Here is a 16,466-nt window from a genome sequence, read left to right on the forward strand (position 1 = left end):
ATCTAATTTCTAGGACAAACTTTCCAAAGTGGTACATTATATTCTCTACATTTACCTTTTACATTTACCATCTTGGTAAGCATAACTGTATCTATTACATATAGTCTTTATCTATTTTCTATATTACAATAAATTTTGAAAAAATTACCATCTTCATCAAAAAAAAAAAAAATATAGAAATTGGTTTTGCTGATCAGTGTTAGGGGTAAAACAATATCAAATATCTGAAAATTACTGACACTGAGTAAATACTAATGCAAAGCATACAAGCCAATAGAAGATTAAGTTTCCCTTATTTTAAGGACTCCTGTTACTCTTGCACCATACTGTTCTGGAATAACCTGATTTGTTCCAGTTCAGATCATCAGACAGTTGAGACAGAACTTTGTTTTGCCCTTTTTTTTGGCAGTCTACTGCTTTAGTTTTTTTCATAAAACATAACAAATATCTTTTTTTTTTAAATGAGTTAAAAAAAACTACCTCTGAACCTTCCAAAATACACCATGAGGAATCAGAGGCACCAAAAATCAATCACATATATTTCATGATTCAGATTTTGGGATTAGCTGTTCCTAAATCTCTTCTCTCTGAATGTCTGGATTTTGGATCCTTTATGTAATCCTGCATCAAGGGCAAGCAAGCTGGGACTCTTGGGTCAATTTAGAATTTGACAGTATGTTAATTACATGTTAATATAGCAGAAAGGGTTAGCTATATTACCTGATATTGTCCTAAAAGAAGCTATTAACTGATCCCCGGGCTTTTAAAAAAATTAATTTGGTAGAAGTTGTCCCGCTTCACATGTTCTCCAAATTTTACCCAGTTTTATTTATCCTTCATATTCATATCTACAGCATGTTTACTTAAAAAACTATCGTGAACAGAGATGGGCAGTAACGCGTTACAAGTAACCCGTTACTGTAATCTGATTACTTTTTTCAAGTAACGAGTAAAGTAAGGGATTACTATTGCAAAAACGGTAATTAGATTACCGTTACTTTCCCGTAGGAATGCTGCGTTACTGCGTTACTAAAACCGTGATTTTTTGCGAGAATGTCTCACGACAGTGACGTAAGCGAGTGCGCCGTTAGTGACAACAGCTGTGTGCAGATCAACAATGGATCATATATCGATTGTGGGAGAGAGTATGAGCGTGCAGCGTTTAAAGCGTGGAAGTACTGACCTTACTTTGAGTTTGATTCCATAAAAAGTGACAAAAACATTAGTGTCCGTTGTGCGTGGGAAGAAAACTTCTTTTTAGAGCGAAAAAAAACCCTAAACTTCCAAGCAAGCACCGAGTAGCTACGACGTAATGGGAAACTCACAGAGAAACTGGCGGATTCTTCAACTGACCGCGGCACACCTGCACCAGGGTAAACCTCCGCCTACCTCAGTCCTGCTTTACAGGTGAAAATAGAGCAACAGGACCGCTGAGTCTTTGACTTTATTTATTTTCTGCTGTGTTTTACTTGCATCTATTTGAAAGAGTGAGTGTAAACACAAAAAAAAATATTTTATTTTATGTGCTGGAATGTGTAGAAAATAGGTTTAAATGTCAAACTAATTTATTCAAGTCAGAGAATGTTGCATATAATTAAATGTTTGCTTGATGCATAAAGTTAAACGATTAAAACTGATAAAACAAGTTTAAAAAAGAGACTTTTCCATTTGATTACATTTTGTATGATGGATTATGTAGAAAAAGTAGAATTGGGCTGAAAGATCTATCGCTTTATCACCTATTCAGGTTGTAAATCGTGTTTTTTAAAAGTAACTAAGTAACTAAGTAATTAATTACTTTTGAAAATAAGTAATCAGTAAAGTAATGGGATTACTTTTTTGGGGAAGTAATCAGTAATTAGTTACTGATTACTTTTTTCAAGTAACTTGACCAACACTGATCGTGAATATATAATTAAAGCTCCTACAAGGAATAATACCAGATGTGGCTTTAAAAACCATGGATTGCAGTATAAATCTCCAGGTCTCACCAGAGGCTCGTAACTTTTTATTTGAATTTCATTTCCTCATAAACTCCCCCTCAATACCCACACATTATTAACACACACTGCAGGACTTTTATAGAGCATATTAATCAAAGAAGACATATGGAACAGTGTTTACTGCAGCTCTTAACAACACAGTCACAACACAATGAGGTTAACAAAAACACATTTTCTGTAATTTTTTTGTAATGTTCACTCTTGCAGAGTGAACAACACTTGGCTGGAAACCCCCCCCCCAACAAAAACCAAACAAAAAACCCTGTAAAACAAGTGTGTTTCACTACTCTTTGAACATTTAATTCTGCAGTGTCTGAGGTGTTTGTTAATTAAAGTGTTTGGTTGCCACAGCTGTGATAATTTAACAGTACTTTATTTTTAAATTAATAAACACAAATTAAAATATTTATCTAAGTTTGTTGAGTTTTTTATTGTTATAGTTTATTGTTAATATTTACATAGTTTTAGTCTTTAAAAAATATAGGTCCTATAAAGCATTCAGTGACTTCTTTCTCTTCCAAATCTCTGCAAAGCGATATGGAGAGAGGCATTTTTCTTGACCACTTCAACTTTAAATCTAACATTTCTCATTTCCATCCCTGGAGCTGTTATTTTTTAAAAATACTGATCTGTCATAAAAGACTTGAAGACTCTTCAGCATGTTTGCTGCAGAAATTCAGTAAATAGACTCACACTAATAAGGTCACCCTGATTTTCTCTTCTCCACCTCGTACTCTTGTTCTTTAAAACTGTGCAAATGGCTTTACTCCTCCACTTTCCTTCTCCGCCCCCTCTCCCTCTGCTACCTTTCCTCCTCTAACAACAGTGAAGGCTGTAAATGTGCATTAATAAACTAAAGTACGATAGGTTTTGATGCCCATCTGGGATCTGATCTGGTTGGCAGAAGGCACAGGAAGATGCTGCCCTCCATATTTGCTCTGCCAGAGACTGTGTTCTTGGCGGAAAGGCTTGGATCAAGGACTATTTCAGTGCAGTAATTAATAAAGAGTCTTGTCACAACCTGTGAAGGCTTAGTGGTGATATGATTATATGGTACTCACATCCAGTTACACAACTTCTCAAATTTTTACTTTGAATTTAGTGATATAGTGTTTGAACCGCTCAGTACTTTGTCTACTTTGCTCTTTACCTCTATGTAGTTTGAGGTAGAGTTTACTTAACACTGACCCAAGACCCGATGACCTCATACTAACTTGTAGTAATGTGTAATATAGAATGTGAGCTTGCCATTTGCACTTAGTCAACCATGAACTCGGACATTAGTTAGTGCAGTTAGTTATTGGATGACTGCTGCCACTGCTACCTAGAAGGCAGGTGCACTGCATGCCATTATATAATACTATTGGACAACAAGAAATGACAAATTTAGTGGGTTTAAATAATTGATTATGTCAAATACTGATGCTAGTTTACAGCTTTTGAATGTTTTAATTATTGTTTTCTCGTCAGATTAAACTGACTGACTACAGGAGATCTATAACTACTATGCTCCAGACAATGATACTTGGCTTCATGGGCCAACAGCATGGATTCGCTCTTTCTCTTACACTCAGCTGCAGGTCTCACACTGAGATTACCTCCTTCTATCCAACTCACTAGATAACAGTGCTCTGTTGCCAGCAAGCGATTTCTCCTTTTTTTGTATTGAGCATCTAAGGCCACAAATACCACTGGACCTCTCAAGGACACATTTATGGCTTTTGCAAAGTGTTTTACATGCTACTTATTTTTCTCTCCCTTTGCTCTCTGTGCACCACATGGTGTGCTTTTGAAGAGCAATTGCCCACTTTAATTAAGTGCATCGATCCATTAACACGAGTGGCATCTTTCTGTTCACCCATTCATAGCTATATCACATGTTTTTTCATCAAAAAGCAACAAATGCTCCGCTTGGAGCCAAGAGCAGTCAAACAGCTGCTACAGACTTCTGCAGTGCTTTAATGAACTTGCCATGTCATTTGAAAGCAGCAACTGTTTGAATTTCTTTTTTAGGCTAAGGAGTAATTTTATTATATCACATTCTGAACTGGTTAATAAAACAAAAAGGCTGCAATCGGCCACTTCCAGAAAATTAATCAATTACAAGCTTCACATGCAGCTTGATGTCATCAAAAATGTAACCAAAACATTTATTTTTTTATTTTTTAAAATCTTGCAACAAGATTGACTGTCTGTTCTTCCAGAATTGATTATGAAGATTTTATGTATTTTATGTTTTAATATCCACTCTTACCATGTCAATGCCTGGTTAATTTCTTCAAATCCAAGGGCTTTTGGAGGAGATAGTTGACACTGTGCTAATCGTCTTATGCTTAAAAGACAGATGTTTCCTATTAAAATCCCCATGGGAAGATGACTGCACATCGAAGTATATGCTTTTAAACACCGGCAAGCCATATAGTGTGATGGACAAGCTACATGTTCTTTCGATCAGTGTAACGTTATTCGTAATGTTCTACAGCGAGCGTGGGGTTGATGTGAAAAGAAAGTATAAATCGTATGTTACTTTGAAGTGGATTTGACATGAGATATATCATAAGCTACTTGGAGTCACTTACCTCTCAGGCTTTGTTGATCCTATTACCCTTGAACCACCTCCCACAATGTTTCAGTCAACCCGCAGTCAAAGGCCTATTAATCAGCAGGCAGTAGTATAGACTTTATGATCCAGTTTGCTCTCGTCAGCTGTTAATTGCGGTGAAATGGATCTTTAACATTAATCTCTCTCAGCATGAGTGCGTGTTTGAACCCAGAAATATTTGAATGCATGACGGGGAGGGAGATGAAACATTTTACATGTTCATCTGTGCGTCTATAAATGCTTGTGTGCATACATAGTAGCACATTAGAGCAAAAGGTGAGAAAAAAAGTGTCAAAAAAGGTGAAATTACATGTAAAAAATTACTCTCAGGGCATGTTTTATAGTAAGGTTAAGAATAACCAAGCACTTAGGTTTACAATGATCTTTCTAGACTTCTCATAAATATCCATTATTTTTTTCTTTGACAAAAACTTTGTCAACCCCTGCTAGTTATTCTTATTCTTCCTTATTCACTTGCGTAGTAGGTAGTATTATGGTAGGTGCAATACTGCACTGTTTGAGTGCCAGCGGGATAACTATTGGTGCTATTGGTTATGGTGCTATTATGTATATTATACTGTCTATCATTACATATACCAATATTTACATTTTTAAATATAAATGATAGCTTTTATACTTCTTATTATTAAGGGATCCCTACATTGGAAGTCTGTTATACTGAACCCTATTATTTTCAATGTCACGCTGTTCAGAAATACACCTTTATTTCACCAATTTGCAAGCAGAAAATCCTATGAGAACTTCTGATAGCGCTCTAGCACAGTAATTCCTACAGTAACTTGCTAAGACACCTCAACAGGGGTCACAAATTATGTTCTAAGACCACTGATGCAATTTTAGAAGAAGAGAAACACGTGTTCTGCATGTTACTACAGCAGTTTTAAAAAGGCTTTTCTTTTTAGTAACCTATTAAAGCCACCAAAAGTAACTCCATCGATTGGGCTCATACTAGAAGAGTTGGTCAGAAGCTTCTACTCATTGTCCTCCTTTGGCCATACCTTTTTCTCCTCATGGCAACGTCTTAAATTCCTTGTTCTTTTGCGCCTTAGTTCAGTGGACCAAGACTTCCTGTTTTTTCCACATTGTTTTGAAGCTTATTGTTTGAGAAAAGACACAATATTTCAACACCTACTCATTTCTAGATGAATAAATAGGACACGATGTCTGCCGCCCCTTTGAGGCAGACTCATAGCTTCTATACATGGTAGATATTGGTGTAAATGGATTGCTTTTGCTGGGGGAGCATGACTGGAGCTATGGCCATATCATGTTGCATTTGAGTAATTGCTCTGTGGTCCTTTACAAGTTGTGCTTTATTTCTACTAATGGAATTGGATTCTGACATAAGTTTTAATATACTATAATACTACTGGAGCATGACAAATTATCTGAAAACATACACAATATTTTACATTTCTCCATACGCTAAAGCCACAATTTAAAAGTTTAATTCATCTATAAAATATAACAGCTATTAGACATAATGAAGGCTAAGCAATGCAGAAACCTTGGTTAGGGTTTATTATAGATATAGAAAGATAAAACAAAATAAAGCTGCTAGTGTTTTTCTGGCTGGTTCAGATTCATAGTAATTAGAAAGGTTATCTATTAGATGAGCTTATGGTATTTAAGACTACCACTCCATAAAGTTGCTGGTTATGTAAAAAAAAAAAAAAAAAGAAGCAAAAGAAAAAGAGACAAAGAAAAAGTGAGTGTGACAGTTCAGAGGCATGATAGAGCAGGAATAAAAATGCAAGCTCATTCTGCGTTTCAAAGAAAACCTCCAGTTCAACTCGACTTACTTTCTCTGCTGCCTGCAAGGTGACTTACAACCAAAATAAAACTATTCTTTCTTGAGATTGAGCCACGCTGAACCAAAAGCATCCCAGAAGACAATGTGCTAGATTCTGCTTCTTGTAAAACTACATTGAGGCCAGGCTATTTTTGAAGCACAAACCTCAGGCTACAGACCCGTTTTCTGTGCTTAATTTTGATTCTAATTTAGTGAGTATGCTATTTGTCAAGCACGTGATGCATGTGCGTCGCCTTCGTGATGGATACAAGCCATGACTTGAGTAACTGGTGCAAATTACCAGTGCACCTATGGAAGTCAAAGCCATTTCTCTAGATCTGACACTACATCAGTTGGTTGTCCTTGGACCTCATTTGAACATGGCAGATGGAAGTTTGAGCATGTGAACAATAATACCTGTTCATATTAAGCCTGCTCCTTTGTCCCACAGTAACATAGATAAACCCAAATATGAAAATGAGCACAACATTGTTATTGTGCCTTACTTACTTTATTCTACATACTATAAATACGCAGCACATCTACTGTACTGTTGCACACATGACCTAATGGTAGGGGGTGTTAAATAGATGTTCAACTAACCAAAGCAAGATATATCCTGCACTGCCCTGCACTTTATTTGTAAGTATTTCTCCTTACTGTTAGATTTATTCCTGTCAGAGGGGCAGGAATATCTATTGCAGTTTGCTGAAGGTCCAGTGCGGCAGCACTGGTGTCTATAGATCACGGACTATCACGAACCTGGCTGACATTTCACTCTGTCTGTGAGTGGCTGTCCTGATGGAGAGTGAGGTACCAAGCCTCGCTGTATCATCCATCATGCTTCCTTCATTCCCAAATATGCGTTCTTCATCAAGGCCGGGGAGAGGATGAAAGCTGTAAAACATAGTGCCTACCCCCTCCTTTGCAGTCGTCCTCTTAGCCCCATCGTCACTCTTTTTTATTACCTCTAATGAGCCAACAGTTAGCTGGCTCATTAATAATTGCTGGCTGTAATTAGACATTTGTTGTAGTTCTCAAGAGTCTTTTCTCCCTGTCTTTTACACCCGTTCCCATTTTCTACATCAGCAGTGACCTCAGAAAGGTATATTTAGTAAAAATGATATAAAGGATTAAATATGTAGTAAGTGGTTTACAGCTTAACTCTATCGAGCTTTGGAATAATTATAATAATGGCGAAAGAGTCTATGTTTAGTTTTCTTGTGAAGAATACAAAGCAAACATGGGACAGGGAGGACATCAGTTGTTTTAATAGGGTAGTTTAGATTTTGTACATTACTATGTGCAGTTTGAAGGAATTAGGCATTACCTTACCTTAGCTGAATGACAATTGATCAAATGCTGGACTCTTTGTCTCAGGAATAAAGTATGGGGTTAAATTCCAGTAATCAAACTTCAGCATTTGGATGCGGAAGTTAATTGAGCCCTTATGCAGCTGTACTAAACAAAAACAATAGTACAAAAACAACATATAAAATGCTAAAACTGGGAAAATTTATGTGTATGCGCACTTTGAATTTGATGTGGGAAACAAGTTTTTAAAAAGATGAGATGGGGTAAAAAAAAAAAACTGTTGTCACCACTTTCCCCTTAATTAAACTGGCATGTTACTATGACTGAACACATTTGATACTCCGACGGAGTTTCTGTGGCCTCAGTATTGAACTGCTAACTCTGAAATGTATACAGTATACTTACAGAGGGAATTTTCTCTGTCATTACGATTTGAATTCAGTTTGAATCAATACACTCTTTGGATTCCCCCATCAGCTGACACAGAGGTCACCCAGCTGACTGAATTACGGCGAATAGCTATTGATAATAAACGGGTAACCTGGACCACCCTCTCCACCACTTTGCTGAACAGTCAGTGGAACACTTTGTGTTACATCCACTCTTCTGCCAAAGGAAGAGAAACAGAAAAACTTTCCTTCCAATAATATCCAAAGTTTTTATAGAACATATAGCTTATAAGATTTCTTAGTATAAACTGCAAAGAAGCTGAAGATTTTGCATCTACAACCCATAGTATAATTAAAGATTCAAACAGTCTGGTACACAAGGGACACATTCAAAACCCATGACTAATCTCTGGGCCCTCTGGCGGTATTGCATTAACAACAAATGCAATTCTATATTTGAAATCACTTCTTAGGTATACTTGGAAGAATTCAAATTCAAATTCAAATTCAAATTCAAATTCAAGAATCACACCGAACACAGTTTATTGCTGCATCCACAAATGAAAACTGACCCGTGGTTCAAAAATGAAAAAGAAGAAGAAGAAGAAGAAGAAGAAATTGTTTGAGTAAATTTGTGTAAAGAAAAGAGGGACCATCTGGTTTATTATCAGCATGAATTACAAGCCATGATTTGTTATGGTGATATTAACTCATACGGCATGGTTAGGTTCTACATGTGTGAAAATACTGTTAGTGCCGAATAATCTATACTGATTGTAAAATATCATATTTAAACATATGTTTCAATGAAGAGTTGCTTCTATAGTGAAAGTGTCTGTGTGCTAAACTGTCAAAGATTAAATGTTTAGCACATTTTTAAAAGGAAACAATAAGAATTGCCACCTTCAAAATTAAGAGCTGGAACATTATTATCTTGTAACATGATTTAAGAAAACATATTAAGACTTTAAACATACAGAAAACTGCTAAAAGATGGAGCGAATATTTGAATATTCTCTTGACTGACTCCTTTCTGGCATTGTTTTGTCTTGCTATTTGAATCAGTCTGAGCTACTTATTTATATGAAAAGTTATATATAAATATATTTTTTGCTGAGTTGAACTACTGGAGAAAGGTTATCTGAGAGCATCAAAGAGGAGCAAACATGCCGCTGAGTTGTGCAGAACACAATTTATGTGATAACTGATTGTTCCAGGTGTGGAAAATTGAATATATGCTCTGCGTATCTATCTATTAAATATGTGAGGAGACACATACTGTGCCAAGCAAGGGACGTTCTGTACTAACTTTAGAGTTTATGGTCATTTTTTAGGACTCTGGTCTTGCTAAAAGGTCGTTTATTTAGTCTAATAAGCTGGCTTTTTCCACTGTGATTGGAGTCTTGGTGTAACTATTATCAAGTCATAATTCCTCTGTTACAATTATATATATATATATATATATATATATATATATATATATATATATGTATCATTTTAATAATAACAATTATAATTATTAACATTAACAACAACAATCTTAATCATAGTCATAATGTTGCCTAAGTTGGATTTTTGAACTATAATCACACACTTATTGCCATTTGCTGATAGACATATTGCTCCTATACAGAGTCCACTGTTTCCATTAAACCCCACCATAATCAACAGTTCAGAAAAGTCAAACAATTTATGAGTACATTAATAACAATACAGCACTCTGAAAACATTTCAGTGACTAAAAGTGAAGATGCTTTAGGACATTTAAAAAAAAAATCTAGCTTATATTTAACTTTTCTTTTCCAAGTGACTTCAAACAAAGTATAAAAATATGATTTAAAAGAATGAGTGAGTGAGAATAAACTCAAATTAATATTTTATGGACCCACCCATGATCTTTAAAGTAGTAAAGTCCATGTACACCTGCATAGTTTTTACTTGGAAGGTTGGTTGTTCTTCAGCATCATAAAGAACTTGCAACAGCTTTCTTTGGCTGTAAGGGCATTGGGTGCCTCGTGTTGATTCTTGTAACCACAGACGTCTATGACGTTCAGGGCTCTGACTCCTTTTCCTTTTTTAGTCTAGCTATATGTTTGGGATTGTTGATTTGTTGCTGGTGTGCAGCACATAGACTAGATGAAGAACATTTCATCTCTACAACACAGTGTTCAGTAACTTATAGGTCATCTTGAAGACTAGTTGAAAACATTAAGTAAGGCCATGTGCTGCTTATATACTTTTTCATGCTGTTTGTTTTTTAATCTTAGAGTTTGGAAGTCATAGTGGATTGCACACTGCTCTGTCAGGATTTCCTCCACATGGTTACAACATATCAAGGTCAATAAATGACAGGTATAATATTAAACAGTCAAAACAAGAGTACAAGATGTTTTTTCAAGATGTGTGTGTGTGTGTGTGAGGTGTGTATGTACCTTGACATACTAGGTGTTAAAGTACAGTGCATCCACATCAATGTGTGCTGAGGGTCTGTGTACGTGTTTGTGCATCTGAGTTTGTATTTATCAATTCATGGATTAGCCCTCTGGATGAGGCTGACTGAAGTTTACATGCAATACAAAAAGATTTAATATCAGATCATCAGTTGAATGTGAGGGAAAATGAGTCACGAGTTATATGTAAAACCTTGGAATTATTCATAATGTCACTTTTCTGCAAATGGAAGATAATTATGTTGGTCACACATGTCATAGATGAACAGGGTATTACTCATATTTGTGGTTCAGTGAAGGCAGATGATTAATGGCCTTCTCTTTTGTCATTTTCCTTTAATAATAAGTGTGTCAGAGAGAGGCATGACACTGAAATCCATTAGGATAAAAAGATACAATTTATTTGGACTGGTTTGCTTGTAGCTAATCCATCAACAGAGAGAAAATAGGTCAATGATTAAAGCCCATGCATTGTGCCTGAAAGAGGACGGATGCATTAGGCCCAGTCCAGACCGAATCAGAAACACAAGGATCTTCACAAGACCCCAGAAATCCTATAGAGACGTGCAGAGTCAAGTTATAAAAACTCTCCTTAATGTCACTTGTCCCAAGCATGATTTCATGAAAGCAAATGTGGCCACCCAGTGTGATCTGGGGGGTTGTGCATGGCCTTGCATTTGCTTGCCTACTCAGAATAAATGGGGTGGATATGTTGTCAGAAAGGGGCCTTAAGATTCTGGGATGCTTGCTTCATATATACTGTAGCAGACTGCACGTTTGCCTGCTTTGGCTTGCCCACAACTTAATATTATTCTCCCAACCCCACAATCACCTCATTTAAGTGCTGGTCCAGTGCCTGCTAAAAACCTGCCATAACACTGAGTTTGAACATTGAACTGTTCTTGGTCCCCTTATCTTTTCTTTGTGTTATTTTAACACTTTTCCTTTTCAGAGACTAAGGATATATATAACACAACCCCCACTGTTGTTTATTTGTCTGTCTGTTATTTGAGTTATTTTTGTGATCTTAGTGTTCTTTATCTGAGCCTGTCTATTTCTTTCTTATTCTCTTTTATCCTCCTGTACTCTCTCTCCCTGCTCTGCCTGTCAGTATGCATTTTAGTACTGTTATTTAATGCTGTTGCTGTTGCTAATGCCTTTTTATTTGCTTGTGTTTTTGCTGTTGTTGTTGTTTTCTTTTGTTTTCATGTGGTTTCTAACCCCAGTTCATTCTGTTATGGCACACCGCAGTCCAGGATGACGCTGCCCCAGGTACCCAGGAGTACATTATGTTACGGCAGGATTCCATCCACTCTGCGGATATAAGGAGTAAAGGGTCCCCCTTTCGTGCTAAGTGTCACGAAATCTTCTGCTGCCCACTGAAGCAAGTCGTCCACAAAGAGAACGCAGAACCCGAAGGTTTGTTTGCACCCCTCCTTGTTTTGATTTGCTGATGCTCCTCGCTTCCTTCGGCCACTCTCATCTCACCCCCTCTTCATATTCTGTCCCTCCAAACGAAGTTTTTTTCAGAATTTCTGTTCCATTTTTAGAGAGCATCTGGTGCGCTTCTGCATGTGTGTGTTTGTGCACGAAGGCGTGCGTGCAAGTGTGCGTGTTGGGCATATTAGACGACCCAGTGCTGAGGGGATATTCGCTAGCAGAGAACTTGTAGGACGGCGTCTCTCCCTGGGCCTCGTCCAGTTTAGTGCGTGTTTGTGTGAGCGTATGTGTGTCTGCCTGCATACCCGTTATGTTGGACTGAGGAGCATAGCATCTGTAGCTCCTGTCCACCCCTCCCTACCCCAAACCATTAACTCGGTCATTGCCACCCTGAGGCGCATGCACAGACCAAAACAAAGTGCAAAAAGAAAAGGGGTTATAGATGGAGGCAGCTGCTGCCCTAATGAGTTCAATGACTAGGCGATTTCAGTATGTGCTTCCACTTAAACTGGCCCAATAAAGCAAAACAAAACAACACAAGGCTGTGAAGATTATGTTTCATATCCATGACTAAAGAGTGATCTACTCATCCACAGACTGTCAAGTCAGCAAACCCCTCCTCCCTCTCCTTCCTTCCCGTGTTTCCTATGCTTCTGCCTGTGGTTCAGTGGTCTTGGTTTTTGCAGCCTACCATTGCTTCCTTCCTTCTCTCCCTGCCTAACATTATTTTGTTTTACATGTCCTCCATGTTTCATTTTCCTGCTTCAATACTTGCTGTATGCAGCTATGGGGAGAAAATATACCTGCATATAGTACAAGTACGCAGAATTTGTTAAGAGAAGTCCATGTATAAGAAAAATAAAAAACTAAATAAAAACTTTCTGCTCCTAGCATGTCACTGCACCTTGCTCTGTCTGGCATTCAGGTTCTTTGGCTACCTCATTTATCATTCAACCTTCTGTATGGTATTACGATTGTAGAAATTGCTTTCCTTTACAGACATCGTGATTGGTAAGAGATGAACTCTCTCACACATGTTGTCTACAGTGTGCTGGTCTATATTCTGCTGTATTTAAATGTCATGTTTGGCACAGAGTTTCTGGACCTGTCATATTAGTTGACCTGTTGATAACGTTCTCTTTACTCCACTGAAGGACTTGCACACACGTTCTTATCCTTGTGAGGAAAGAAAGTGAGGGTGAGAGAGATAAAGTAGTGGTATACTAACAGAGGTCTGGCTGGAGAATTACAGATGTATTATTCAGTTTGTCTGCAGCTCCAGTTGGACGTGACTGAATTTACAAAGGAAGGAGGGGAGACTACAGCTCTTACGTAAGCTGTTCATGAGGATGTCATTTATGCTGATGCATGATGTGAATGGAAACTGTGTTATTAAACTGATCTATGGAACAGGCTGTGTAGACAGATACACAGATTATAAAGAATATGTAATTGTCTCCTGAAAATCTTTGCAAAAGCACAAACTCCCACATTAGGAAAGAAAACAAAAATGTTTTATATTTTTTGGTAGAATGGCAACAAATTAGCTTTTACATTCGTTGAAAAGACGGCATTTAATGTAAGTTTATGCGTTCTGAGAAATCTGGGCAAGAAAGTCAGTCCCGTCACACTGTTACCATGGCAACAGCATTTCAACTGCTTTGTGTTGCTTATTAATGATTTTCATGGACTCTAGCTTCTAGAATACTTAGCTCTGTGTCTAACAGACTTTGTAAGTCACAGTGGACTGCAGCCCAGGCTGTTGCAGTTTGTTACATTTTTCCCTCTATGGTTAAACTACATCAGTGACAGTAAATAAAAACTATCACAATAAGTAGGAAAAACAAGACTTCTTTTGTGCCAGCAGGAGTAGATTGTTGAACTGTGGACAGTGACACTTGCTTTGAAGAAGTATGAACAGCAAGATCCATTAATTACCTAGGCTTTAAGAAAGTCAATCCAATTCCTCTGACGCATATCCCAGAACTACACTGAAGTGGCTGAAGTGGGACCAGTATATCTGCTTTACATGTCCAGAGACATGCGTGACATTCTCAGGCCTGTGTGTGTCGCCTGCTGTCAAAGAGTTTGTTCTCTGTATTATCCAAACTCTCCTTGACTCAGTCTGTGTAACCATCTTTTTCTCTTTATACTCAAATCATTGTTTTCTGCTTCTGTTTTTCTCTTTAGCTCTGTTCTGTGTCTCCACAGTAGAAAAAAAAGATGGTGCCTGAGGAGCAGATCTGTGTAAATATCCATCCATAATTCAAAGTACTGCAAGACTTTGTCTTTATAGTTTGAGGCTATATGATATATACACAGACAGACAACTTTCTAAGGCAATCTGGGAAGTAAAGTGCTTAAATCATATATATAGTATTTGCGTGTGACATACTTAATAAGCCGTAGAAGTATTTCCAGCTGAATTATGCTTTCCTGTCCATTTCAGACACAAGATGTTCTTTCACATTGGCTGACTTTAAATTGCAGGAGTTTTAAAATGCTAACTGACGTAGAAATGTGACTGTGTTGCAGAAAGAAATGTCACATGCTGTCACTTTTGAGATACCCATTTCACAAACTTGTCTTATCATATGTATCCCTGTCTCTTGTTCTCTTTTTCTGTCTCTCACACACATAGACATTTTAGGTGTCACACACATTCGCATTCAAATGCACATGAGGAACTTGAATAAGTTATGGTATAGATGAATAATGTTTTTAAATTGTGGCTATTGGGAGAGTCCTTCTAAATCAATTTTTAGACGAAGTGATGAGGGAAAATATACACAGTCCTTGTTCTCTCAAAAAGCTTAGTCATTGTCAACTTATAGACTTATACCTATACACAACTTTTAGCCAAAGAATTACGTAAGAAAACCTAATTTTTCTAGGATTTTCTCTTTGTGTTTGTGCAAATTGTTTCTTTTTTAATTATAATGGGCACAGAGTCACCCAAAAAGAACCTTACACAGAAAGCAAGGCTGCCACTGGTGCCATTCTGTAAAAGCTGTAGCCATGCTGGATACAAAGAGTAACTGCCTGTTTGTAGTCGCAGATTTCCATCCCGTTAGGCCTTTTATTTTCATTCTTTTCACAACAGCTTGATATCTTGAACCAATCACAGCTGTCGCTGAACTTGTAATGCTGACACATTGGGGACCAGGACCTGTGCAACATTTATGCTACTACCTAATGTGTTTCTACTGTACTGACAAATATTTAATCTGCTGCCAAGGAAATGAAAACAGAAATGCCAGAGGAGTAAGTAGTAGCACCATTTATTTCCCACTTATGCATGATGGTGAATCACCACAAAGTTGCAATTACATTTCAGGGGGTTACTTTTGCTGCTGATAATAGCACAGTCTGTTGGGGGATCCCACTGCGGCCTGCACATTACTGCAATATCAACGAGACCAAACATGTAACCATTAGATGCACTCATTCCACAGTAGCAGCTTGTCTAATTTTCTCTCTGTCCTTTGCAGTCTGTCTTTTCGCATAAAGGCAATAATTCCAAGTTGATGCATAAATAGACTATGCATGAATAAATCATGTGTATGATAATGCGATTTGGTACCTGGAGAGCGCAGGGTAGCAGAAAAGCGTCAGTGTCATATCAGCACTACATGCTCTTCTGCATTTACCTAACCTCTCTGATCATATGTAAGAGGAGAAATTTGTATTTTGAATTTTATGAAAGTCCTACTGTGTGCTTTTAGTCTTATGTTTCTCTTATGTGCTTTTAGCCTTATCCAGATGTAAGTACAACTGCTATACAAACTTCAATTTTTCAGTCATTTTGATCAGACAATAAAAAGAGTGCAAATTAAAGCCACTCAAGAGTTGTTATGCAGAGGCCTCCTACTGGTAGGACATGCCTGAAACGCATTTAGTAAGATGCTCCAATCACCTTAATTTGCTCGTTTTGATGTGGAGGAGCAGTGGCCCTACTCTAAACCTCACCCGAATGACCAAGCTCCTTGCCCTCTCTGTAATGGGCCCAAATAGGGTCTGCTTGTGTCATGAACTAAATATGACATAATCACAGCCCCGTCATAAATTATAATGGTATCGAGGGTACACCAGAGTTGTTACAGTTTTCTCCTAAATGATAGGCAATAAAACCAAACCTCTACATCAGCAGTGGTATACCAATAAAAGACGTGAAACGAAGGAAACGAACACATCATGAACACATCTCCTCTTCATCTTATCTTTTCTACTTGCAGTAGGATTTCCCTCTGTATAATCTGAACATTTATGAGATTCTGCATTGACATTATTAGAATTTTATTTTTAAAAACTTACATGATTGTGGTCACCAAGCTAGCTGTGTCATGTGTACAACGTTACAAAAATCGAGAAGTTCATGACCAGCCGAAATGACGCCTAAGCAGAGCTTGCACCAGCATATGTGATGTTACTTTTGGCATATGCCACCATAACGGT

General features: G+C 37.4%; 1 protein-coding gene across 2 annotated transcripts in view; it reads left to right on the plus strand.

Moving 5' to 3' along the window:
* Nucleotides 1–16,466, plus strand: part of fgf13a (fibroblast growth factor 13a) — a 91,911-nt gene that overhangs the window by 31,575 nt on the left and 43,870 nt on the right. The window contains exon 3 of one of the 2 annotated variants that reach the window (XM_040015584.1): nucleotides 11,823–11,990. The exons of the other annotated variant lie outside the window; for it this stretch is intronic. Within the exon in view, the coding sequence (XP_039871518.1) occupies nucleotides 11,823–11,990 (168 nt within the window). The remainder of the gene's footprint in view (nucleotides 1–11,822; nucleotides 11,991–16,466) is intronic. 2 annotated transcript variants of the gene reach the window in all.

This window comes from Simochromis diagramma, unplaced genomic scaffold (assembly GCF_900408965.1).
Source record: "Simochromis diagramma unplaced genomic scaffold, fSimDia1.1 OVJJ01000685.1, whole genome shotgun sequence".
Lineage (NCBI taxonomy): Eukaryota > Metazoa > Chordata > Actinopteri > Cichliformes > Cichlidae > Simochromis > Simochromis diagramma.